Source organism: Odocoileus virginianus, chromosome 27, assembly GCF_023699985.2.
Source record: "Odocoileus virginianus isolate 20LAN1187 ecotype Illinois chromosome 27, Ovbor_1.2, whole genome shotgun sequence".
NCBI lineage: Eukaryota > Metazoa > Chordata > Mammalia > Artiodactyla > Cervidae > Odocoileus > Odocoileus virginianus.
Genome location: NC_069700.1, coordinates 15937484 through 15958945, shown reverse-complemented (window position 1 = coordinate 15958945; position 21462 = coordinate 15937484). Strand labels below are relative to the sequence as shown.

At 42.6% G+C, this 21462-nt stretch overlaps 1 protein-coding gene across 1 annotated transcript; it reads right to left on the bottom strand.

Moving 5' to 3' along the window:
• Nucleotides 1-1480: 1480 nt before the first annotated feature.
• On the bottom strand, nucleotides 1481-20806 carry NRSN1 (neurensin 1). The gene is made up of 4 exons (XM_020914551.2): nucleotides 20706-20806; nucleotides 18966-19038; nucleotides 13504-13701; nucleotides 1481-3131 (listed from the first exon to the last, which is right to left on the bottom strand). The coding sequence occupies exons 3-4, from the start codon at nucleotides 13690-13692 to the stop codon at nucleotides 2733-2735; spliced, it is 588 nt and encodes a 195-aa protein (XP_020770210.1). The 5' UTR covers nucleotides 13693-13701; nucleotides 18966-19038; nucleotides 20706-20806; the 3' UTR covers nucleotides 1481-2732.
• Nucleotides 20807-21462: the final 656 nt, after the last annotated feature.

Sequence of the window (21462 nt, the reverse complement as noted above, 5' to 3'; positions counted from 1 at the left end):
ATCATGGGCATATGATAATAGTCCCAACCTCATATGGTTTTCGTGAGGATAAAATGAATTCTACACACAAAATGTTTCAATGGTGCCTCCCACTCAGTATGTATTAGTTCTTCCCAGTGTTGCTGTTGTATCTTGACATGGTCTTAAAGGAAGGGTTCAACAGCCAGAGACTGGGCAGATGGTTATTTCTGGTAAATTAAGCTTTGTGAGTGAGGGCACACTTAGAGTGGAGAGTGGTTGAGTATAGCTATTGATAGAACAAAGGGTTCCAGGGCATGTGCCAGAATAAAGCTAGAAAGAAGCTGGACCAGATGACAGGAGGCCTTGGAAGCACATGGAATTGCTGCTTACACAATCTCTCATCAGTTTTCTGGCTTGAGGTACTGTGTACATAGTAAGCAAGACAATTAATGACTTCAGGGAATCTGCAACCTATTGAAGATCCCTTGGAGAAGGAAATGGCAACCCACTCCGGTATTCTTGCCGGGCAAATCCCATGGACAGAGGAGCTGGGTGGGCTTACAGTCCATGGGTTCGCAAGAGTCATGACCTTCTGACTAAACAACAACAGGAACAACAGGGATTCCATTTAATAGGTGGCATGTAAAGCCGAATCCGGCCTCTTTACCCTGACACCAAATTAAATCTCGGAGACAGAGTTTTGGGTAAGTGGAAAAGATACAGCTTTATTGCTTTGCCAGGCAAAAGGGACCACAGCAGGTTAAAGCCCTCAAAACTGTGTATCCCACCTTGGCGTGGGGGTTGGGGGGTGTAGTGAGAAGTTTTATCAAAGAGGTTGTGATCAACTCGTGGACCTTCTTCTGATGGGTCAGAGATAGGGGAGGAACCATCAAAAAAACCAACAGTGCAGCTTTGGGGGCAAGGTCCTGGTTCCTCCTCAGTGAGCAAAAGTTGCTCGTCGCGTCTGACTCTTGGATACACATAACAACGCCTATGAGCTGTTCTGCAGATACTGAAACCCCCACCAGTTGTGAGAATTTAATGGTGTATTGCCCACAAGCACTAGAGACCAGACTGATTGGAAGCAGAAGAATGTATTTTTCATTCCGGAGGCTCTTAAAAGTCAAGTCTCATCCTTGAAGATTCCTTGCTACACATCACAGAAGTCAACAGGGAAAACCTCGCAGTTTTACCTTGAACAGGTGCCTGGGAGCTTGAATGAGGCTTGAATGAGGCTTCTGAGAACACAAGTAAAATGGCATTGCCAAGGGAAGGTAAGAACCCGAGGAAACTAGAATAGTTTCTCCCAAACATGGCCAACGATCCTTGTGAAGGATGCTGATCTGCTGCCTGTTTGATGCTAGACGATGCAAAAGAAATCATGTGCACAAGAGCACTAATTGCTTCATTTATTCTTCCATTTCACCAGGGGACCTGCAGAGCTCACTCAGCCTCAGAATGGAAAATTACATGTTGGAGAGAAAACAGCCACACCGAAGGAATGACAAGGCAATTCGGGTTCTGCTCGTTCACATATTTTATTTATCCAGTGAAGAAAGGAAAAAACAAAAAGACAGAATTTGAAGGTGGCACAGGTTCTGAGAGGGTATCAAGATCACGTGTTCTGTTTTCTTCAGTCTGATTTAAATCCACAGATTAAGTAGAAGTGCAAAGGGATGAGATGAACACTTTACAGGAGAAGAAAGTATCTTTTTCGAGAAAGAAAACCCTCTTAAGGTTTATGTCTACTCAGGGGTTTCTTAGAGGCGGATGGCTTACTCTTGTTTCTATAAAAATATGACAGCATTGTATAAACTGCTGGGGTTGGATATCTAGAAGTGGGTGGCATGGAGGATCCTGACTTGGCAAGTTTCTGGGAGTCCAGATCTGAAAGAATCCCACTGTGGTGAGAGCCACAGAACACTGTAAACGTCCTTGGTCATGGACACACAACGACACATGGCAAAACAAGACATCGCAGACCAGGACCCCCATTCTACAGATGGGGAAACTGAGGCCTGGGGAGGTTAGGTGCTTTCCCCAAGATCATGCAGCTAGTTAGTAATAGGCACTCAAATTTCTTGACTTTTACTTCAGGGCTTTTGGACACTGCATAAATAGATTCTCCTAATACTAATTTCTTTCCCAAGATTCTAAAGTTGGCAATTTGAGCTCCTTAAATGGAAAAAACTGGAGAAAATAAAACAAAGAAAAGTTTGTGGAGAATTCTGAAAAGTTTGATTCTGATCTTAAGGACTCATGTTACGTTAGAGCTAAAAGACCAATGATTGGGTCAAAACCAGGGAATTTGATTTTTCTATGAACACACACGACAATATCTTACATGTAGTGAGACCACGAATAGAAGGCAGCACCACACAGGAAAGGTTAGAAAATTAGAAAAAACAACACAAGAAAGTAAAATGGACCACACTAGCCATTGGTAGGCTGGTCTGAACTGTTGAGCGCTTTCCAAGAACACGGAAAATGTCACAAAGTCACACTGTATGAGAAAGTAGGTCTAGCGAGCTTCTGGTGGGCACCCAGCTGCACCTCTTTAGGTGGCTGGGTGCATGTGCCCACACTGACCCACTGCGCCAAGCATCCCCAGGACCGCTGAATGGAATGGGCCTGAGCTCAGTCATCACTCTGCCCACTGCCCAGCACAGCTCTGGGGCAGGTCAACGCCAAAGCCTTGTCGTCTCCCAAACGCCTGCTCCCTTGCAACACTGGGTGTAAATTAGAGAGGGGAGGGTTGGGTGGAAAAGATTTCAGGTTGCCGCTAAGGGCTGGACATTGTGAACCCTGGACAAAGTGACTGGTATCTTTGTTTCTCCTGGGCCCGGAGCTCTTGTGATGGGCTGAGTGTGGGCCTTGATGTCTGCGATTCGCTCTTTAAACCTTTGCTGAAGGAATTTCTCTTCTTTGGAGTAGCTTTTTGCAAACACCGACATCAGCAGGCACCCTGCCATGGACGTGCCCCCGATGCAGAACAGCACGGCGCCCGCCAGCTTGCACATGTCAAGAGCTCCGTTAAACTGGACAGCGTGCGTGTCCACCACCACGAAATTGGCCTCGCCAAAGGCTTCGATTTTGGGGGGCACAAGAAAGCCCACTGCCAGGACAGTCAATCCAAGAATCACGAAGACTGTGCCCGAGATGAGTCCGACCTAGAGAAAGACACAAATAAGATTGAATGAATGTGGCACTTCAGCTCTCCAGGGCGGGACGGGTCTTGTTTGAGAGGAGAGATTTTTCCCAGTAGGAAGCCTACATAATTTTTTTTTTTAAAAAGAAGATGAAAGGAGGACCTTTCTGATTTTGATACCAACCAGGTACTGCATCACTGACTTGATTTTTCCTTTGAGTTTTCTGTTTGTCTGATGCTTTGCAACTGACAAAGCCCCTTTGGCTTATGTTGTCTCATTTGGTCTTGAGCAAAAGAAAAACAGCCCCATACCTAAGAGCTGGCATCACTCTATCCACCAGAAGCTGGCCTGGGACCCCCATGGGTGCTATGTTGTTCTGTTGGCACAGTCAACCTCGCAGAACCTCAACATCAGACAAGCTCATTCTGTACTCATGACAAAGTGAGGCAAACCAAAACCACTTCACAATTTTGTCTAAGCACAGGCAAAAACAAGGTCATTTACAAACCAGAAAATACCATGCTCTTCCCACTCTGCATAATATAAATGACTGTTGATTCTTTACCAATTACAGTTTTATTTAGTCTCACTCTAGTCTGCGCTTGGGATAGATAAGATTTATTAAGATACCTAATCATAGAATTGTCCCTGATAATCCAAAGTAAACTCTGGCTCCTACAGACTCAGTCCCCCATGCCTACCCCACCCCCCTCAAATCATCCAACCAAAGCCCACACCCTATGATCCTTTCTCACATTCTCATACTGAAATGCCCTTTGGTGTCATTTTCTCTCACTGTGATGAGCAATACACTCAACTTGTTCAACGCAGAAGTGTGTTCCTGGTGATTTTGGCTGGAGGCCATTGACAGTGTGTAACAACTCACCCTTTCTCCAAGTTGGTGGAGAAAGAACCATGATTACCAGTTAAAGGCAAGGGAATGTAGCCTCACGGAGGGTCACTGCCCCAAGGAGGGACAGTGAGGACAGGTAGTGAGTAGCACAGGGCTGGCTAGAAGCCACAGGTCTGACCCCCAGGCCAGTGCTCTTTCTCCTCGAACATGTAGCTGTTTGGACTTAACTTGTGCAGATATTGAGAAACGTTAAGAGCAGCAGATGGAGATGAAACTGCATGAGCTCAAGTTCCAATAAAATGTAACTTGCTGAAGATGAAAAGTGATATACCATTTGGTGGTTTAAGTTCAGAGGTTTGGAATGGACAGGCTCAGGCTTAGATTCCAGCACTGCCAACTAGTACTTGAATCATAGAAGGAAAGTTACTTAAACACTCTTGTTAACTTTCCCATTTATAAAATGATAAATGATAATAGTACCTACCTCATAAAGTTGTGAGGATTAAATGAGACCATGCATGAAAGCTTTCAGCCCTGGGCCTGGCTAAGTCACGCATTGCAATAAGCAGCTATTACTACTATTATTTGGAAATGTGCCTCTTGTAAAATTATGCTACATTGGCAAGAGCATTGCAACAGTCTGTCAGTACTTGGGATAAAGAACAGCTAATATAGCTTATTTTTTAAACACATTTTTCATTTCCTCCTATTCCTAATTGCTTTTAGTTAGAATAACAAGGTTGGAAAAATAATCAAATGCGTTAACACCATTTAATCTTGAACATCTAAAGTATATTTATCTAACTTACTTATTATAATTCAAGGAAATACACCTTATTAGATACTTCTTTAGTAGAAATTTGGGATAACAGAAGGAAAACATTTGCAAATCCATCACGCTAACAAAGAGGGGAGGAGAGCTAATGATATTGAGCACTGATGATGACCCAGGCACTGTTTTTCACTTAATCCTCACCAGCATCTCATGAGATGTAGATATTTTTATCCCTATTTCACCTATAAGAAACTGAGGTTTATAGGGTTGAAGAAACATAGTTCAAAGTCCCCTTATTAAGCAGGGGGTATGACTGGACTCTACCAGGTCTGTGTGACTTCTAAGCCCCACTTCCCACTTTCATTCTTCCATGAGACTTCACCAATTGATATTTTGTACATTACCTTCTACTATCTTTTAAAAAATTACAATAGAGTTTTAGTCACCATATATCAACAAATTTCCATTATGTAATATTGTAAAGAAACTGAAAAACAAGAGTCAGTCTTCTGAAAAAAAAAAAGTATTCTACATAAGATACAAGTATTGCAGGAAAAAATTGGGTTGTAAAATATCACATTTTGGATGGCTTTCTACATTTTTCCAAGAATGGTGGCAAATCAATTCACCTTCAAAGACCAACCGTTATTTATAATGTTTAAAAAATGACTCATGTTGGAAAACTCTGAATGCCCAAACTAAATTAACTTAAATATCCATGGTGGCATGCTTCATATGTCACTAAATTACCTCTCTCCTCAAGAACTGGCACTAATTCTCCAAAATTGAGGGCAGCAAGAACGTATCCATCTTCGTTTCTAAGGTTCTTAAGAGCAAGGGAGGCCAGGGCGCTCTGTCTTCTATTTCTGTCCCGTCTCTCTGCAGCAGTCAGTCTAGTCTTGCGCCCAATAAATATTCCTGACTGACTAGCTTAAACCACCAGACTGCTGAACTTGGAGCCAGGTGATTGATTCTCAGAGCAGTCTGCTCCTCAACTGAGCAGTGTTTTATAGATTAAAATCCACTCTTGGAATATCAGTCAGAAGCTAAAAGGTAAACTATGCCTTGCAGATGGCAGAACTCCTGCTCATTTCAAGAACTGGAAAGTGGCTGGCCTCCCTGAGCCTTGCCCCTGTTCCCTGTTATATCAGAGGATCGGAGAGAGAGGCTTGCCATCTGTGGAGGGGAGCATGATGTAATGAATAGTACGTAATCCCCAGGATTCTGAGGGTGCAACCCGTGCAAGTCTAATGAGGATCTCCAAAAGAGGTGCCCAGAGTGACCCCAAACCTGTTCAAACACATCAGGAAGAGCTTGGGGTGGTAGACATGAAGGAAAAACACAGAATACTTCGCTGAGAGCATCATAGTGGTGAGGAGGGATACTGAGATACATCAGTGTAATCCTGGTGTCATCTAAGTGTACAGAATGGAATAAGAACTTTGGAGTGATGCCATACAGTATCAAAAAATTTGTCTCTGGACATGGCTCTGACTTGAAGTAAGTCCTTGGTCTAAGAGAAAAGAGGTTCTATTAAATAGTTTAAGAAAGGCAACACAGGCTTTTCTTTTAAAGGTTCTAAGAGAGTAAACAGGCTCTGTTTGGGGTCATGCAAAAGTCTTGCAGGGCTGCTGGGGGTGGAGCTGCCCAGAGTAGCTGGGTGCTGTGGGATGGTTAAATCAACACCCCTAGTGAGAGAGAAGGGCCGCTCCGGGTAATGACAGACTGACAGTAGAGACAGAAGCAAGGGCAGTTTTCCCTGGAGAAGGAAATGGTAGCCCATCCGGTATTCTTGCCTGGGAAATCCCATGGACAGAGGAGCCTGGCGGGCTCCATTCTATGAGGTGGACATGACTCTAAGAGGCGGACATGACTGAGCGATGATACACATGGGCAGTTTTCATGCTGTGACTTCTGCTGACTCTGTTGACTCTGGGGAGGAGCGGTGAAAACCCAGTCTCTGCTGCTGGAAAGGAGGACTGGACAGGAAGGACAGCTTGGAGTCCAGAAATTCTGCTGCTGGGGGCCGCAAGCCAGAAACTGCTGTTATTTCGACCAACGTCCCCTTCGTTGTTCCATCTGTGAGCTGATGAGATCTGAAAATGCAGTTTCCTCCAAGAAGCAGAGCTGGCAGCAGGAGCAAGGCAGCTGTTCTGGCAGAGAGGAGGCAGTCAGGGCGGTTGGAAGCCAGAGCCAGCATGGCAGGGAAGAGCAGCGTGTGGGGGGAAGTTGCTGGATGGAGCTAAACGTGAAAGGAGCCATCTGGATTCGAGGTGAAATCCAGAAGACGCGCAGCAAGAGTGGAGATGGGCTTTCCTTCATCCTCGTCTGCCCCGAGGGCTGCAGCTGACCTCTCTTTCGCAGCACCTGAGCTCAGAGTGGTGTCCCCTGCCCGACTGATGGCAGATTCTAACTCATCTGGCCTGACCCTCTTGTAGGGACACGGACCTTTACAAAGCAACGACCGGTGCCAGGGTGGGATCCAAGTCCTTCCGTGTAGGCCTCACCTGCTGTGTGTAGGCCTCACACTTTCCATAGCCCTCCTGGGCACTGGGATCCCCCGCTAGTTCCTCTAGCTATGTCCCTCCGGCCAGTCAGCACATTCAATCACTTCCATCTTCAAAAGCTATTCCAGAACCCGGTGTTCCCCTCTAGCTACTGCTTGAATTCATTCCTACCCTTGGCAGAAAAGCTTAGTCCTATACCATTGCACTGAAACCCCTCTCTCTGAGGTTACCGATGACCTCTTAATTGTGAAATCCAGTTTTTCTTCTCCATGTGTATATCCTGTAGTCATTGATTTTCAGCACTCAGGCTTTATTAAGACCCTCACCAATGGTTTTCCTGGACACATTTCCCTCCTGCGGCCATGTCTACATCTTTAACAACTCACTCTTAACCTGCTTTGCCAGAAGCTCCGAAATTATTGGTGTTCCCCAGGGTTCCAGCCCTGACTCACGTCTCTTACTCAATATGTTCTCTCTAGGGTTTAATTTTGTGGCCACAGTTTCAACTCCCACCTATATACCAGTGAATTCCAAATCTCCAACTCCAGTCTAGATTTCTCTCCTGGGCTGTAGCCCCATATTTATGATAGTCAATGGGAGGATTTACACAAAGATGTCCCAAAGGCTCTTCAAACCCCAAATATTCAAAATGATGTCCTGTCTTTTCTGTTTAATGTCTCTGCATTCCTGCCATCCACCCATTCACTGAGTCTTTCCTCATGTTGGTAGTCAATGGATAATTAAATCTTATTAATTCTACCGCATGAGATTCTCTTCAATCTTATCTCTCCATCACCACAGCTACTCTAACGGTAACAGAGCACTGTTAACTCTTGCCCACATCATTGCAATAGTATTCTGATCGTCCCTCTGGCCAGGCTCACTTTCTTCGTCCATTTTTCACATGTCATCTGAGAAAATGCTTTTTAGAAAATAATACCACATGGTTTCTCTTAAGGGGTTTCCTTATTCATTTTTAGCAAGTCTTTGAAAAGAAATCCAAGGTGTAGGTTTAAATTCTGATTAAGCTTATTCAGAATAAAGGGGAAAACTGGAGAGACTGGAACAGGAAGGAGGGTGGTCTAGGGAGACAGGAGAGGTACCAGGATCATTTTCACTTTTACTAAGTCTGGGGAGGAAACAGTCTTGCGTTGTACCTGCCCATTGCTGTTGTACATCCTTTGGGAGATTTCTCATAGCGGTTGAAGAGGAAGATAATCCCGGGGTGAGGAAAGAACGACTGGGGTGAGAAGCCTGCTTCTATTAGTTCATACCTGCTGTACTTTGGCTGTTTGCTGCACAATGAAGTGGGAGCAGTCTTAGTCAAGTGCAAGGATGAAAAAGAAAAATTCCACGACAGCCTGTTAGGTTCTTGGCCAGAGGCAGTGGGTGGCAGGGGGTAGGTGAGACCTTGTCATACAGGTTTTTGCAGACAGCAGCACTTGCAGGCACTGGGGAAGTCAGCAGTGCTGGAGGCAGTCATGCAGGCATCTAGAATGTGAGGCGCAGAGAATGTGTATAAAACTGTGTGTGTGTGCTGTGGTGGTGGTGGGGCGAGGCTGTTTGTTCCTGGCTGTGAGACAGACTTCCCAAGAAAGTCTTGATTTATTACCTTACCCTCTCACTGTACTCAATCAAGCTGGAAGGTTCTGGAGACATTTCTACTTCCCAGCCTTTCAAAGTCTCTGTGATCCAGCTCTTGTATACATTCCCATGTTCTTCTCTTGGTTCGTCTCTTGGCCTTTGTGCTCCACCCTTAGCCCAGCCACACTGAACTGTTGGCATCTCCCAAGACTGCCGTCTTCTAGCACAAATGCTTCTGCAATGCTTTTCTTTCTCTTGGGATGGATCCCCTGTTCCTGTGAATGCCTCTGTGGAGTCACTTCCTCCCCAGGCTGCGTCAGGGTCTCCCTGCCCCAAACCCTGGGCTCCCAGTATGTACTGCGACGCTGTCACAGTGGATTGTAACAATCTCCGTACACATCCATCTTCCTTATTTGACTGTGAACTCTGTCAGGTCAAGGCTATACCTTACTCACAAGCGAAGAAGTGTCGTGTTCACAACTGAACCCAGAGTCTTGTGCATGGTGGACATATAAATATTTGTTAAAAAAAAAAAAAAAGAACAGCATTGTGGGAACGAGGTTATGTTGATCCATGGTTAGAGCAAAGTTTCTTAAGTGTTAATCGCTCAGTCATGCCCGACTCTTTGGGACCCCATGGACCATATGGACTGTAGCCCTCCAGACTCCTCTGTCCATGGAATTCTCCAGGCAAGAACACTGGAGTGGGTTGCCATTTCCTTCTCCAGGGGATCTTCCTGATACAGGGACTGAACCCTGGTCTTCCTGCCTTATAGGCAGATTCTTTACCGTCTGAGCCACCAGGGAAGTCCCATAAAGTTTCTAACTCAGGCCCCATTGATTTCAGTCTCCATTCTCATTAAGCCCCCTCCCATTGCTGCCCCCACTAAAGAGCTGGCTCAGCAGCAGAGACCTGCTGAGGCTCTGTGAGTGTGGCCCCAGTGAGAGACCCCTGTGGCCTGAGCAACACTAGAGTGGAAGAGGGGTCGGGGGAGCCCACATCTTGAACTATGTATAAGATGCAGTTTGAAATGGAAGAAAAAAACATAAAAAAGAATCATAATGGAAACATGCATAATCAGTGCCTTTCTTTGTGTTGATACAAAGTACTTCACATACTGGCTGGCAAGAGTTCCCTTATATCCCCCAGGAGGCAACCTGGGAGTGTCTGGTGTATTCCCTTGGTTGAGATGAGATCTCTAAGACAATCCATTCTTGGCTTTTTCTGGTTGACTGTAGGCTTCTCAAAGCCCCATTGAGTGTTTTATGATTAGGATGTATTTAGGATTTGGATTTTGCTGGCATATAACCTCTATAAGGCCATGGATGTTTGCTCGGTTTTATTCTCTGAACTAGGTCCAGTACAACAGGGAACAAATATTTTTGGATCTTGTTTGTATAAAATAGAAGAGAGAAAATACTGAAATCTGAATCCTGGGGTTAGTAATTTACTGAGAGTTCTTTATTGTAAATCCATACCCGTATATTATTTGATGGATTTATAGCTTCACAAGTCGTATAGCCACTAGTGCTTTGGAACCACCAGCATTTGCAATATTCTGTATGTCAGAGGCATTTTAGGCTCTTGGCACAACGGACCTGTCAGGCAAATATTTGTTTTTTTGACACATAGAGAAGCAACCACCCACTTCTCTGTGTAAATACAAGATGTGCCAAGCTTGGCTATGTATTTCATTGGTCCAGGCCAGTATGGATTCAACACTTGTACAGAATAAAAAGGCTGGCTTGACCAATTCTAATATAGAGAACCTAACAGTAGTAAGATTTTGAATCAACAGAGGTCTTGGGTAAACCCATAGTAACAATTGTATTACCCAATATTTTACTTATTAACTGAATTTCCAGTTTTATTTCTATTTCAGAACTCAGTGTTCCATGTGACATCTGATAATAGCTAATACATTAAATGCTTATTGAGTACCTACCAGATATTATACTAAGCTCTTTGCATATGTTATCTTACTTAACTCTCACAAGTATGTGGTAGGTATTATATGTATCACTGTTAGAGGCTCATTAAGGTCAAGTTTCTCATGTTCATGCTTAGTCATGTCCAACTCTTTGTGACCATATGGACTGTAGCCCACCAGGCTCCTCTGTCTGTAGGATTTTCCACGCAAGAATACTGGAGTGGGTTGCCATTTCCTCCTCCAGGGGACATTCCTGACCCAGGGACCAAACCCACATCTCCTGCATTGGCAGGTGGATTCTTTACCATTGAGTTACCTGGTATAATAGTTATAGCTATTAAATGAAAAAGTTGAGATTTGAACCCATGTCAGCCTAGGAATTGATGTCTTTGAACTGTGGTGCTGGAAAAGATTCCCGAGAGTCCCTTGCACAGCAATAAGCTCAAACCAGTCAATCGTCAGGGAAATCAACCCTGAATACTCATTGGAAGGACTGATGCCAAAGCTGAAACTCCAGTATTTTGGTCATTGATATGAACAGCCGATCACTGAAAAGTCCCCGATGCAGGGAAAGATTGAGGGCAGAAGGAGAAGGCGTCAGAGGATGAGATGGCTGGATGGCATCACCTAAACAACGAACATGAACTTGGGCAAACTTCGGGAGATGGTGAAGAACAGGGAGGCCTGGCGTGCTGCAGCCCATGGGGTTGCAAAGAGTCAGACACGACTTGGCAACTGAACAACAGCAACAGCCGCCGAGGACAGAGTCCATGCTAATAATCATTACATTGTTACTTGCCTCTTGTTGAATTCTATTGCCAGTACATTGGAAGTTTATGTCAGTATCAGTGTCTAAATTTCTGTGATATTTTGGGAGAAAGTTGGGGATGATCGGAAATCTCTAAAACACAGAATTATAGACTGGAGGGAATCTGAGGCATCATCTAAAGCTGAACCTTCTCAGTAGCCCTTCCTACATCCTTGTCCTTTTCCTGATTTATAAATGTTGGAACATCCGACGCCTTCTTCTCTTTATGTTTGTACTCTCTTCTTGGATGCCCTTTTCTACTCTGGTACCTTATATACATTCTATAGGTCAGTGACTCCCAATTCAGGAGCTGAAGACTGGTATATTTAAATACTTCTGCAGATCTCCACTTGCATGATTAATAGGCACCTCCATTGTGGTGGTGGTGTTTAGTTGCTAAGCTGTATCTGACTCGCCAATGTAGCAATGCCAAAATCAAACTCTTGATTCATCACCCATCCCACTGCTCTCCCGGTGTTCTCCATCCCAGTGAGTTATAACATCATCCACTAAAGATCTCAGCCTGCAAGTCTTGGAGTCAGGCTTGACTCCTCTTTTATGTCTAATTGACCGATGTGTCTTAACAGCTGGCCTCCAAACTTCATGTTAAATCTGACTACATTTTACCATCTCCATTAATACCATTCTAATCTAAGCCACTATTATCTCTTGCCCTTGGGTACTTCAATAGACTCCTAAATAATTTAGCTACTTCTATCTTTGTGTAATGTGTTTGTAATCTTTCTGTAATTTGTTTTCTGTGCAACAGCCACAGTGATCTTGCTAAAATATTGGTCAGGTCGCGTCACTCATCTACTTGAACATTCAGGTGGCTTCTTGTGTCTCTCAAGGGGAAAGTCAAAGTCTTCACAATCACCTCCAAAGCTCCACACAAATCATCTGTGTCCCGTCATTTTTCTGAATTTGTCAACTGTTCTTTCCTCCCTCTCATTCCTCTCCACTTCCTCTGGACCTCTTGCTATTTTTCAAACACACCAAACTTGTTCCCATTTCAGAGCTTTTGGACTTGCTATTTTCCCAACCGAGAATGACCTTCAGCCAAATAATTTTATCATCTCCTCCCTCAGCTTATCCTGGTACTTGTTCAAAGGTCATCTTCTTCGAAAGGCTTTCTGTGATCAGCATAACTAAATATCAGTTCTCTATCCCTCCCTAGCCTCTTATTCTGATTTAGTCCTCTTCAAAGCACTTGCTCACTATTATTCTTGCTACTTGCAAGAATAATACTTGCTACTTTCTGCTATTATTGTGTGGTTTATTTGTTTATGGTCTGTTTTCCATGATAGATCGTAAATTTTGTAAGGGCAGGGACTTTTTCTTCTCCCATTTACTGCTTTAATTTCCAGCACTTTGCAACTTTTTGAATGGAGTAGGTGCTCACTGATTATATACTGAATGACTGAATGTCTTGTCCAGCAAGGCTCCTACCTTTCAAGGAAGCTGAAGTTCATAGAACTTTATGACCACATATCTAGTAGAAGTAGGGCAGGTAGACTGACCACTGTATTATGCCTCAGCATTAACTCTCTCCAGTACCCAACTATTTCTTTTAATAACTATTGTAACTTTTAAAATGATACCATCCAAACCTGTAGGGGAGGCTTAAAACAGGTTTGCCTTTGAATGGCTTTCATAGTTGGTGAATTTATGTGGCACGTTAATAACAGTAGCAAAAATAATAATGATGGTGATTATATCTATTTACATTTTACCTGAAAATCAACAACTGTGCTGTGTTTAGAGGCTTTCTTCCCAAGGTTTACAGTCTCCTTTCCTAAGGAAGAAAACTGCACTTAGAATCACCAAGAGGGATGCACACACAGAGTCCTAGACATCTCAGTTCTCTGCAGCTGAATTACTTACCATATGAAATGGTTTCTCCATTTCCTGAGTTAAACCCATGCTCTTTACTTACCTTCCAGAATACTGAGCTCCACCTGTTGGGTGATCTCTGGATCTGGAAATCATCCTCATACTCCCAGATGGAAGTGGTACAGTCCTCATAAAACTGGTGCAGGTAGGACCGGACTCCATAGCGCTGGTGCCCGCCCTCGGTAGCAGCCTGTGCCTGCCTGGACCCACAGACGTTGCTGCAAGAACTCATCCTTTTTTGCTGGAATGACAACATCCACAGGCATCAGCCCGATGAGCTCTGGCCTCAGGATCAAAAGGCATATTAAAGGTAAGAACCAGGCTGAGTGACGTCAGCCTAATTGAACAATGCTCTTTCTCTGGGCAGAAAAGATACCTTACAGGACTTGTCTTTCTTACCCAAGCTGGTCTTCTTTACTGAATGCAAAATCACCCCAAACACTCCCTGACCAGAACTGGTTCTCCATAAGTGAAACGAGACATTAACAGTACAGCACTCTGAGATGATGCAAAAATTTAAGCAGGAAGCACATGAGAAATGCAGCAAGGAAGCTGAGATTTTCAGCTGTCTTGACAATAAATCTTCTATCTCTTAGAATCCAGTAGTGTTTACACTTTCATGTTAAAGAATTAGGCAGGCACTCTGACTTGCTACAGGTGAAATTTGTCTTGGACTGTCCTCTTCAATGCTTAACTATGTTCCCTTGTGGAAGCTACATGGTGTTACATAGCAATTTGAAATTCTGCCTTTGGATCTCATGTATCTTGTTCTAATAATTGTCAAGTTGTACAGAAGCTTCATAAAAAAGTTGCTGAGCAGTTTATGCTTCATACTTTATTAATCACAATTGGCTTGGTCAATAATTAACACCTCACTGACTCTAACTCCAGATATTTCAGGCGTTATTTGTTGATACATCTGATTAGGTGGGATGCTAGAGCATAATGTAGAGAATAGACCTACTTTTTACTATTTCCATTTAGTGTCTACTATAAATAAAAATTCAGGTAACTGTTTAATGAAACTAAGCTCTGGGTAGGTTGTTTAGGATGCTGCCTTCTTCAGATGCAAATTACAATTTAATTTGATCTAATTTGACCTTAAAGAGAGGCATTTGGTTATTAATACATGGCAAAACAAACAAACAAACAAGGAATTACTGAAGGACAGAAATTTTGGTAAGAGAATTCTCATTGTTTTTTCTTTGGTTTTCTGATCTCCATATAAGCAGATCAACAGGTAGCTGGAAATGTGAAATACTTCTTTAGATTTTTTGATTATCCTTTAGATGGTTTTCCCTTTGTGGACAGAGCTTTAAATTCTAGATGGCTTTCCCTGTCTCAAAGTGACAAAGCAAGGAAAAACATTCAAAGGTATCTTCCCACTCGACCAGGGTCTCTCAGGGCCTATGTTATATAATCCAGACAATAAAAAGACACATTAAGTGTTTTCAATTACTTGTCACAAAACCAAAGCAGTATTGTTTATATACAAGAAAAACTTAATCTAAAATTCTAGCAAGTATTCCTGTGTGGCCACTTAGTTTGGTTGGATATAATCACGGGGCTAAAATCAAAGTTGAACCAAGGGATTCATTGACCCATAGCCACAAAGTGAACCCTTGAGAATAGCTTGTAACTGTGTGCCCTCAGCCACAAGTGGGTTTTGGTTAAAAATGGTCAAATTCAGGAAAATATGGCCCTGATCTTAGAAAAATGATGCAAACAGGTGTCACTGATGGTGACTGATGACCTCATCTTTTTAAGTGTTGGTCAGTGTCAAGTTTAGTGCCTGCCTTCCAGTGTCTTCTTCCTGTCTCAGGTCCAATTACCTTCTAAAGAAATCAACCAGGAGGAGAGAGCAGGCAAAGAAATTTTTTTGTGTGTGTGCTTGCTTTTTTAACATTTCAGAAGGATATTATTTTGTAACAATATCAAGATTTCAGAGGGTATTTTGCCTGATTAGAGCAATAACATCTAATGGACCAAATTCTTTTGTTAACCTAGTTTTCATATTTTAAATGCTAGGATGACCTCTTCAGTACCTTTTATTTCATGCTTACACAATGAAGATGATTAATAAGAGCCTATTACTAATGGTATAGAAGTAGAATAGTTTTAAAGGCACTTTCTTCTAAGAATTCTAATAAGCTTTCAGTCAAGGGAAGATGGGATTAGTATTACTAAGTCTACTTTGTCATTGAGGAAATTGAGGCATAGAAAAGTTATCTACTAAAGGTTATATGAGTCAGGGAGTAGATGAAAGATGACAAAATGATAAACAGGAGTATGGATTGATTAATAGATTTGCATAATCAGAACCAGCTCATACAAATACATATGTTCAGGTTTTCTATAAAGCAGTGAGACTTTAACATTAAAAAAGGCCAAAAATAGATATGATAGGTGTAAAAAAAAGTCCCTCATAACAATAGTAAGAGTTATCTTCCTTTGATGCTGAAGTTGCCCTTTCTCAGGATTTAGCTTTGATGCAGAGCAGGACCTTGTGACATCCTGGAGTCCTTCCCTGCACAGCTTGTTTCCAGTGCACTAGGTTAAATGTTTCTGCTTTAGAGGATGAGACCCAGAAGTCCAGCTTGGCTAAACACGACATGGGTAACATCATAAAAGAGAGAGAAGATGTCATAAAACAAATGCTTTTGAGCCTGAGTGATAGATGGCTCTACTCTAAGTCAGAATGGATTTTCAGTGATGTTAGATACATTTCAGAAGAGAAATCCCAAGGAGTCTTATTCTCTTCTCTGGGCATAGAAAGTGCAAGGACGTGACTTTGGCTGTGACAACCACACGGAGCAGAGAAAGGGCTCTAATGCTAGTTCTTGATTTGCAACTTACTGGTACTGACATCTTAGGCAAGCTTGGTAACCTCCCTGGGCTATGGTTTCATCATCCTTAAAATAAGATGGCTGGACCTGATGGCCTCTAATTCCTTCTAGACATAGTTTTTTCAGGAGTCTTTGGCCATGAATTTACAGAACAAGTTGATTTTTGTTGGATAAACAATTAGGTTTAGGGTTTTCCCACCTTCTCCAAAGTTCTGAATGATTGGTTGTCAGATTGCTTTATTATCATAAGCATGAAGCTTCAGTTTAAAAAAGCGTATAAGTTACTAGTTAGATTAGTTACTTGGTATTCAGGAGACTAAACAGTTGTGTGTTTGTTTAATGTCATTTCAGTAGAGGTAGTCCCTGGGTTTCATACATCTTTCCAAACATATAATTTGTTGAGATTCACTCTTATAGGAGATGGATCACTTGGTAGAACATGAATTTTAAAATATAACATGTTATAGCAGAAACTTTGCACCTACAAAATCTCAGCAGAGAGTTATAGTACTCATAGGAAAGTCAGTAACTTTTTGCCCTAGTTACAGTTATACTTGGTTGATTGACACCTCTAATATTATAAAGAGGATACACAAGGTCACTTCACAGCATCACTTTAAAAGCTGGGTGATGATTACATGATCAAGTAGGATTGAGAAGAAAACGATGGTGTGTGCAAAGGCACTTTGGCTTGTCTCAGCATTTATTTAATGAGTAAGATTTCATGAGGATTCTGGTTTATGTTTTGATAGGTATAGTAGCATCAGCAAAAACAGTAATGTTAAATCTATGGCTGTTGTTAAGTGATGGATCCTGAAGGAGCTCCTTTCTTTGGAGAAAGCTTTAATATCCCAGGAAGTGTATGCATAGGGGAGGTGAGTGAAAATATTCTCTGATACTGTATTTAAGTGGGTCCTTATGAGTATTCATTTCATACACATTCGAGAGGAGCCTGCTGCATCCTCACTGCCAGCATGGCCTTCATGATGGAGCACAAGCAACATTAGTGTCTGATTACTTGGTCATCTATGGAGGGGGAACTGCCTTCATTTTTCCAGAAGGACTTTCTGGGTGCAGATAAGTGATGATACATCCATATTCTTCTTCTTTTTCTTGTATATGGTATCTATCTTAACTGTTGTACAGTAAGTGGATATTCAATTCTTAGCAACATAGCCTACCTGTTATATACCAGGGACTCATAGAGACAGAAGAATCATTCCTTAACTGCCCCCACTCCCCAACTCTTCTGAGAGGCTTTCTATAGTGAGCACAATAAATATCAGCCCTCTATCACTCTCTATCCCCTTATCTAGATTTGTTTCTCTTCATAGCTCTTGTTACTACCCAGTCCTCTGTGAAGTGGTTTATCTGATGGTCTGATAGACTGTATACATGATAAACTGAAAACTTCTTGAGGCCAGGGACATTTTCTATCCTGCTTACTATTTTGAAATTTCTTGGCACAGAGTTCTAGATGAGTTGGTGTGGATGATGGTCTGAGTGGTCCTTGATTTTTCATTCCTCCTGTCCTTCAGTGCTTTTAAAGCACTAGTTATATGCTAGATCATGTGAGACGCTGGTTACAAAGATGAGTGGGGCACAACATTTTGCTCTCAGTTGACCCTTGGGCTAGAAGAAGAAACACTTCTGAAGTATATGTGCAACAAAATGGGCACTGAAATGAGGTATTTGCAGCAGGAAGAAGGATAAATGCTGAGAATCCCTTGAATGACTATTCAGCAAACAAACCCATGCATGTGTTACCATGATCCTTATGTGTGCCACTACACCAGACATCAGTTTTTGGAAATTTGAATTTCAGTCTAATAGGAGCAGATACTTTTTATTTTACTTGAAAAAAAATAAGGTTTTATGCCTCATGAAGCCTTAAGAATACCAGAGATTTTATATTACTTGTCTTCATGGTCTCCTTGAGAGAAGAGAGGCAGAAAATTGAGGCCCAAAAAAGGATGAGTGTTTTCCCATGGCTCTATGTGTGAGTCAGCTGTGAAGCCAGGCACAGGCCTTGTTCTTTTTATTCTCTTGGAAAGATCATTCAATTTTTCATACTGTTTTTCTCTCCCATAAAATCATTCTGAGATAATGAGAGTGAAGTTCTCATTAGAGCCACTTCTGGGCCACAGATGCAAGGTATAGGCACATAGCTGATTTAGATAATTTATCCAATACCACACCAAAAGGTCAATTCACTTAAAAGAATCAGTTAGACTCAGAATGGATGCAGGATGGCATGAAAGCCTGCTAACAGCTTTTTCACTTTTAAATCAGGCATTCTGGAATTATATAAGCATGAACTTAAAACTTGAAAATGTTTCTACTAATGAACAGTGGTTCATTCAGAGATACTTCATTGTCCTGGGACAGTGGTAGAGATCGTGGCTCTCCAGTGTTAATTTTTATTCCTTCTAAGTTAGTAGATAAGCAGTCACTGTTATAATTTTTAAAGGGGGAGGGGAGATAATGATATGCAGTTATCTTATTACTTTACCTCTTTGAGATGTATTTTTAAGTTAGATAAAATAAAGTCCAAAACCAAAATGAGCAGAGCAAAAGAATCCATATTCATGCTAAACTTTATCGAGGTGCAGACCACAAGGTGCTTACCAGTTTACATGTGACAAAGTTTGAGTCTTACCTTTGAAATTCTCCTCTTCCTCTTCTTGTTGTTTACTCTTTGACTTTTCCTTTTAATGGCTCATTCTTCAAACCTAGTTAAGAATAAAAATCTCTGCAGAATGTGATCCAGATAAAAGTCTAAATTTCATAAGTCATTTTTATAACTTGTAAGGGATCATTTAACATTGACAGAGGACTTCCTGTTCAAGAGCAAAGATAGTTTTTTTCTATTTAGAAAAGTACAACATATTTTATAACTTTTTAACGGGCTCTCATGAGAGTTTATAAAGGAGATAATGTAAATGAAAAGGATTTGTAAACTATAACACATTATATAAATATATTCTTATTTTGATATAATTCTATTCCATGCAGTCAATAATACCAACTAGACTGACTCAGTTGTGTTTTACAAAGTCTAAAGAAAAAGATTACTAGCTTCCGATAGAGACTCCAGATTTGATCTCTTTGGTGCCTGTTCCATTATAATGTAAAATAATCTTATATTCATTGTGTTTTCTAATCTATTTACATGCATTTTAGACTTATTAAGGCTCTTTGGATGATTTACTCATGAGGTCGATTTTTTTACTCCTATATCCATTTTCTTGCTATCATGATCATTTTACTTTTCATCTGCCTAAGAAAAGCAGGTGCCCATGCAAGATTTAATTAAAAAGCCATTGCCAGCTCTAGAGCTATTGGTTTCCTACATTACTCTAGTCATGTGAAAGAAAATAAGAACTGGAGCTATATTTCTCAAGAGGCGTTAAGAATTCTTTCTGATGAACAGTTCCCCATCCATCTTCAGGAGAATCTCAAAGGCTTGAGGTGTGTAAGCATGGCTGAGGCCTGAAAAACTGTCTTCAATATTTTCCTGGTTCACTTTGCATGTACCATGCCCCAAACCAACCTTCTTCAAGACATTAGTTTGTCCTGAAATTTTATTGTATTTCTGGGTCTGGATAAGTAACAGAAACAAGTCTGCCTGTCTTTCGTCCGTGCCTCTCTCTCTCATTAAATGATCCTTCTTTTTATCTGTCGCCAACCTCTCTTTGAAAAAAAACCGACTCCACACATGCCCTTCACCAGTGGCTGGCCTGGTTCTGGAGCCCAAGGAGCTGTTCAAGGTGCTGAAAATATTTCTGCTACAGAGCCAGGAACAAATTAAGTAAATAAAAGCTGTTCAACCCCAGCTGTTTTCTTTGAGGTCAATCAGCTATGGTCTGACCCGCACCCAATGCCCCCTTCTAACAACACAAAGAAGTAGGTGCTGAGATCATATAAAAAACTCAAACATCTTCAGATAAGGCGAAGGAGAGGAAAGGGCAAGGAGCGGATACATTCAGCCTGGAAAAGAAATCAATTCAGCTTTGCAAACCCCAAATCCACATATTTTTACTCTCATCTAATATTACAACTTTTCTTGTCTCACAGGAAAGAAACTCCTGACTTCACCCTGTATACCTCCCAAATTCTTACATAACATAAACCACAAACCGCCAAAGAATGGAGTTGGTTACTCCTAATTTGTACGTATTGGTGGATTTTAACATGCATGGATTTCAGAGATTTGTGCCCATATAATAAACGTGGACGAATTAGGTGTGTGTGTGTGTGCGCGCGCGCGCGTGTGTGTGAAGACAGAGAATATGAATATTTGTGCATGAGGAGAGAGGAAGGAAAGAAAAAGGGAGGAGAAGGGAGTAAGACAAATCGAGCCTAGAAAACCTCACCCCTGGGCTCCGCAAGGCTTTACCTGCCCCCTTGCGATCCCCTGACCCGTGGAGCAAATGCAGCCAGCTAGCCGCAGATCTCTCGCTGGGGTCCCATCGCCGCCGCCGCCGCCGCCGCCGCCGCCGCCGCCGCCGCTCCCGCCTCGCCGAACTCAGCCCTGCGCGTGATTGACAGCTGGGCGTCCCGCGTGCCCGCGCAGCCGAGGCCCGCGCAGCCGCCGCCGCCGCCGAGGGGCGCGGATGTGCAGCGAGTGGGCGGGGCCTGGACTGGCCAGCCCTGCTTCCTGCCTGCGTCCGGGGTCGGGTGGTCCCTGGGCCTTCTGGAAGGCGGGGTCCTGTGCCCTGTGCGAGCGCGGGGCCGGACACTTTCTCTACCTTGTCCAGTGTTCATCTCCTGCCCAGCACCGTGAATGGACCTAGCAGGCTCCACACGCGTATTTTTTCAGATGGTCGGAGAGGCAGACTCACACCACCCCCATTGCTAGAGGCGTCTCCGGAGCCTATTTTTTTGGTCCTTGATGAGACACGAGGTGAGGAACTGCGCGGCTGGCGAAGCGCTGCCCACCTGAAAGAACCTTCTCACTTCTGTCAGCGGTTGGACACTTTCAATGTCTCCTCTTGTCCCTGACCCCAGGGACTTACGTGGATGAGACGGAAGAATGATGAAAATGATTTAAAGATGATAATTTAAGAAAAACACAAATACACGAAGGCAAGCACCCTAGAAAATTACCTGTGAGCGCCTCAGAAAAATGTGTGTAGGTGTGGGCAGGTTAGCAT

What these genes read in the sequence shown, in the direction of transcription:
- NRSN1 (XM_020914551.2), bottom strand. Translation starts at nt 13,692, where the DNA reads ATGAGTTCTTGCAGCAACGTCTGTGGGTCCAGGCAGGCACAGGCTGCT. An exon ending in GGAGCTCAGTATTCTGGAAG is followed by an intron (nt 3,132 to 13,503) that starts GTAAGTAAAGAG and finishes GTCTTTCTCTAG; the next exon opens with GTCGGACTCATCTCGGGCAC.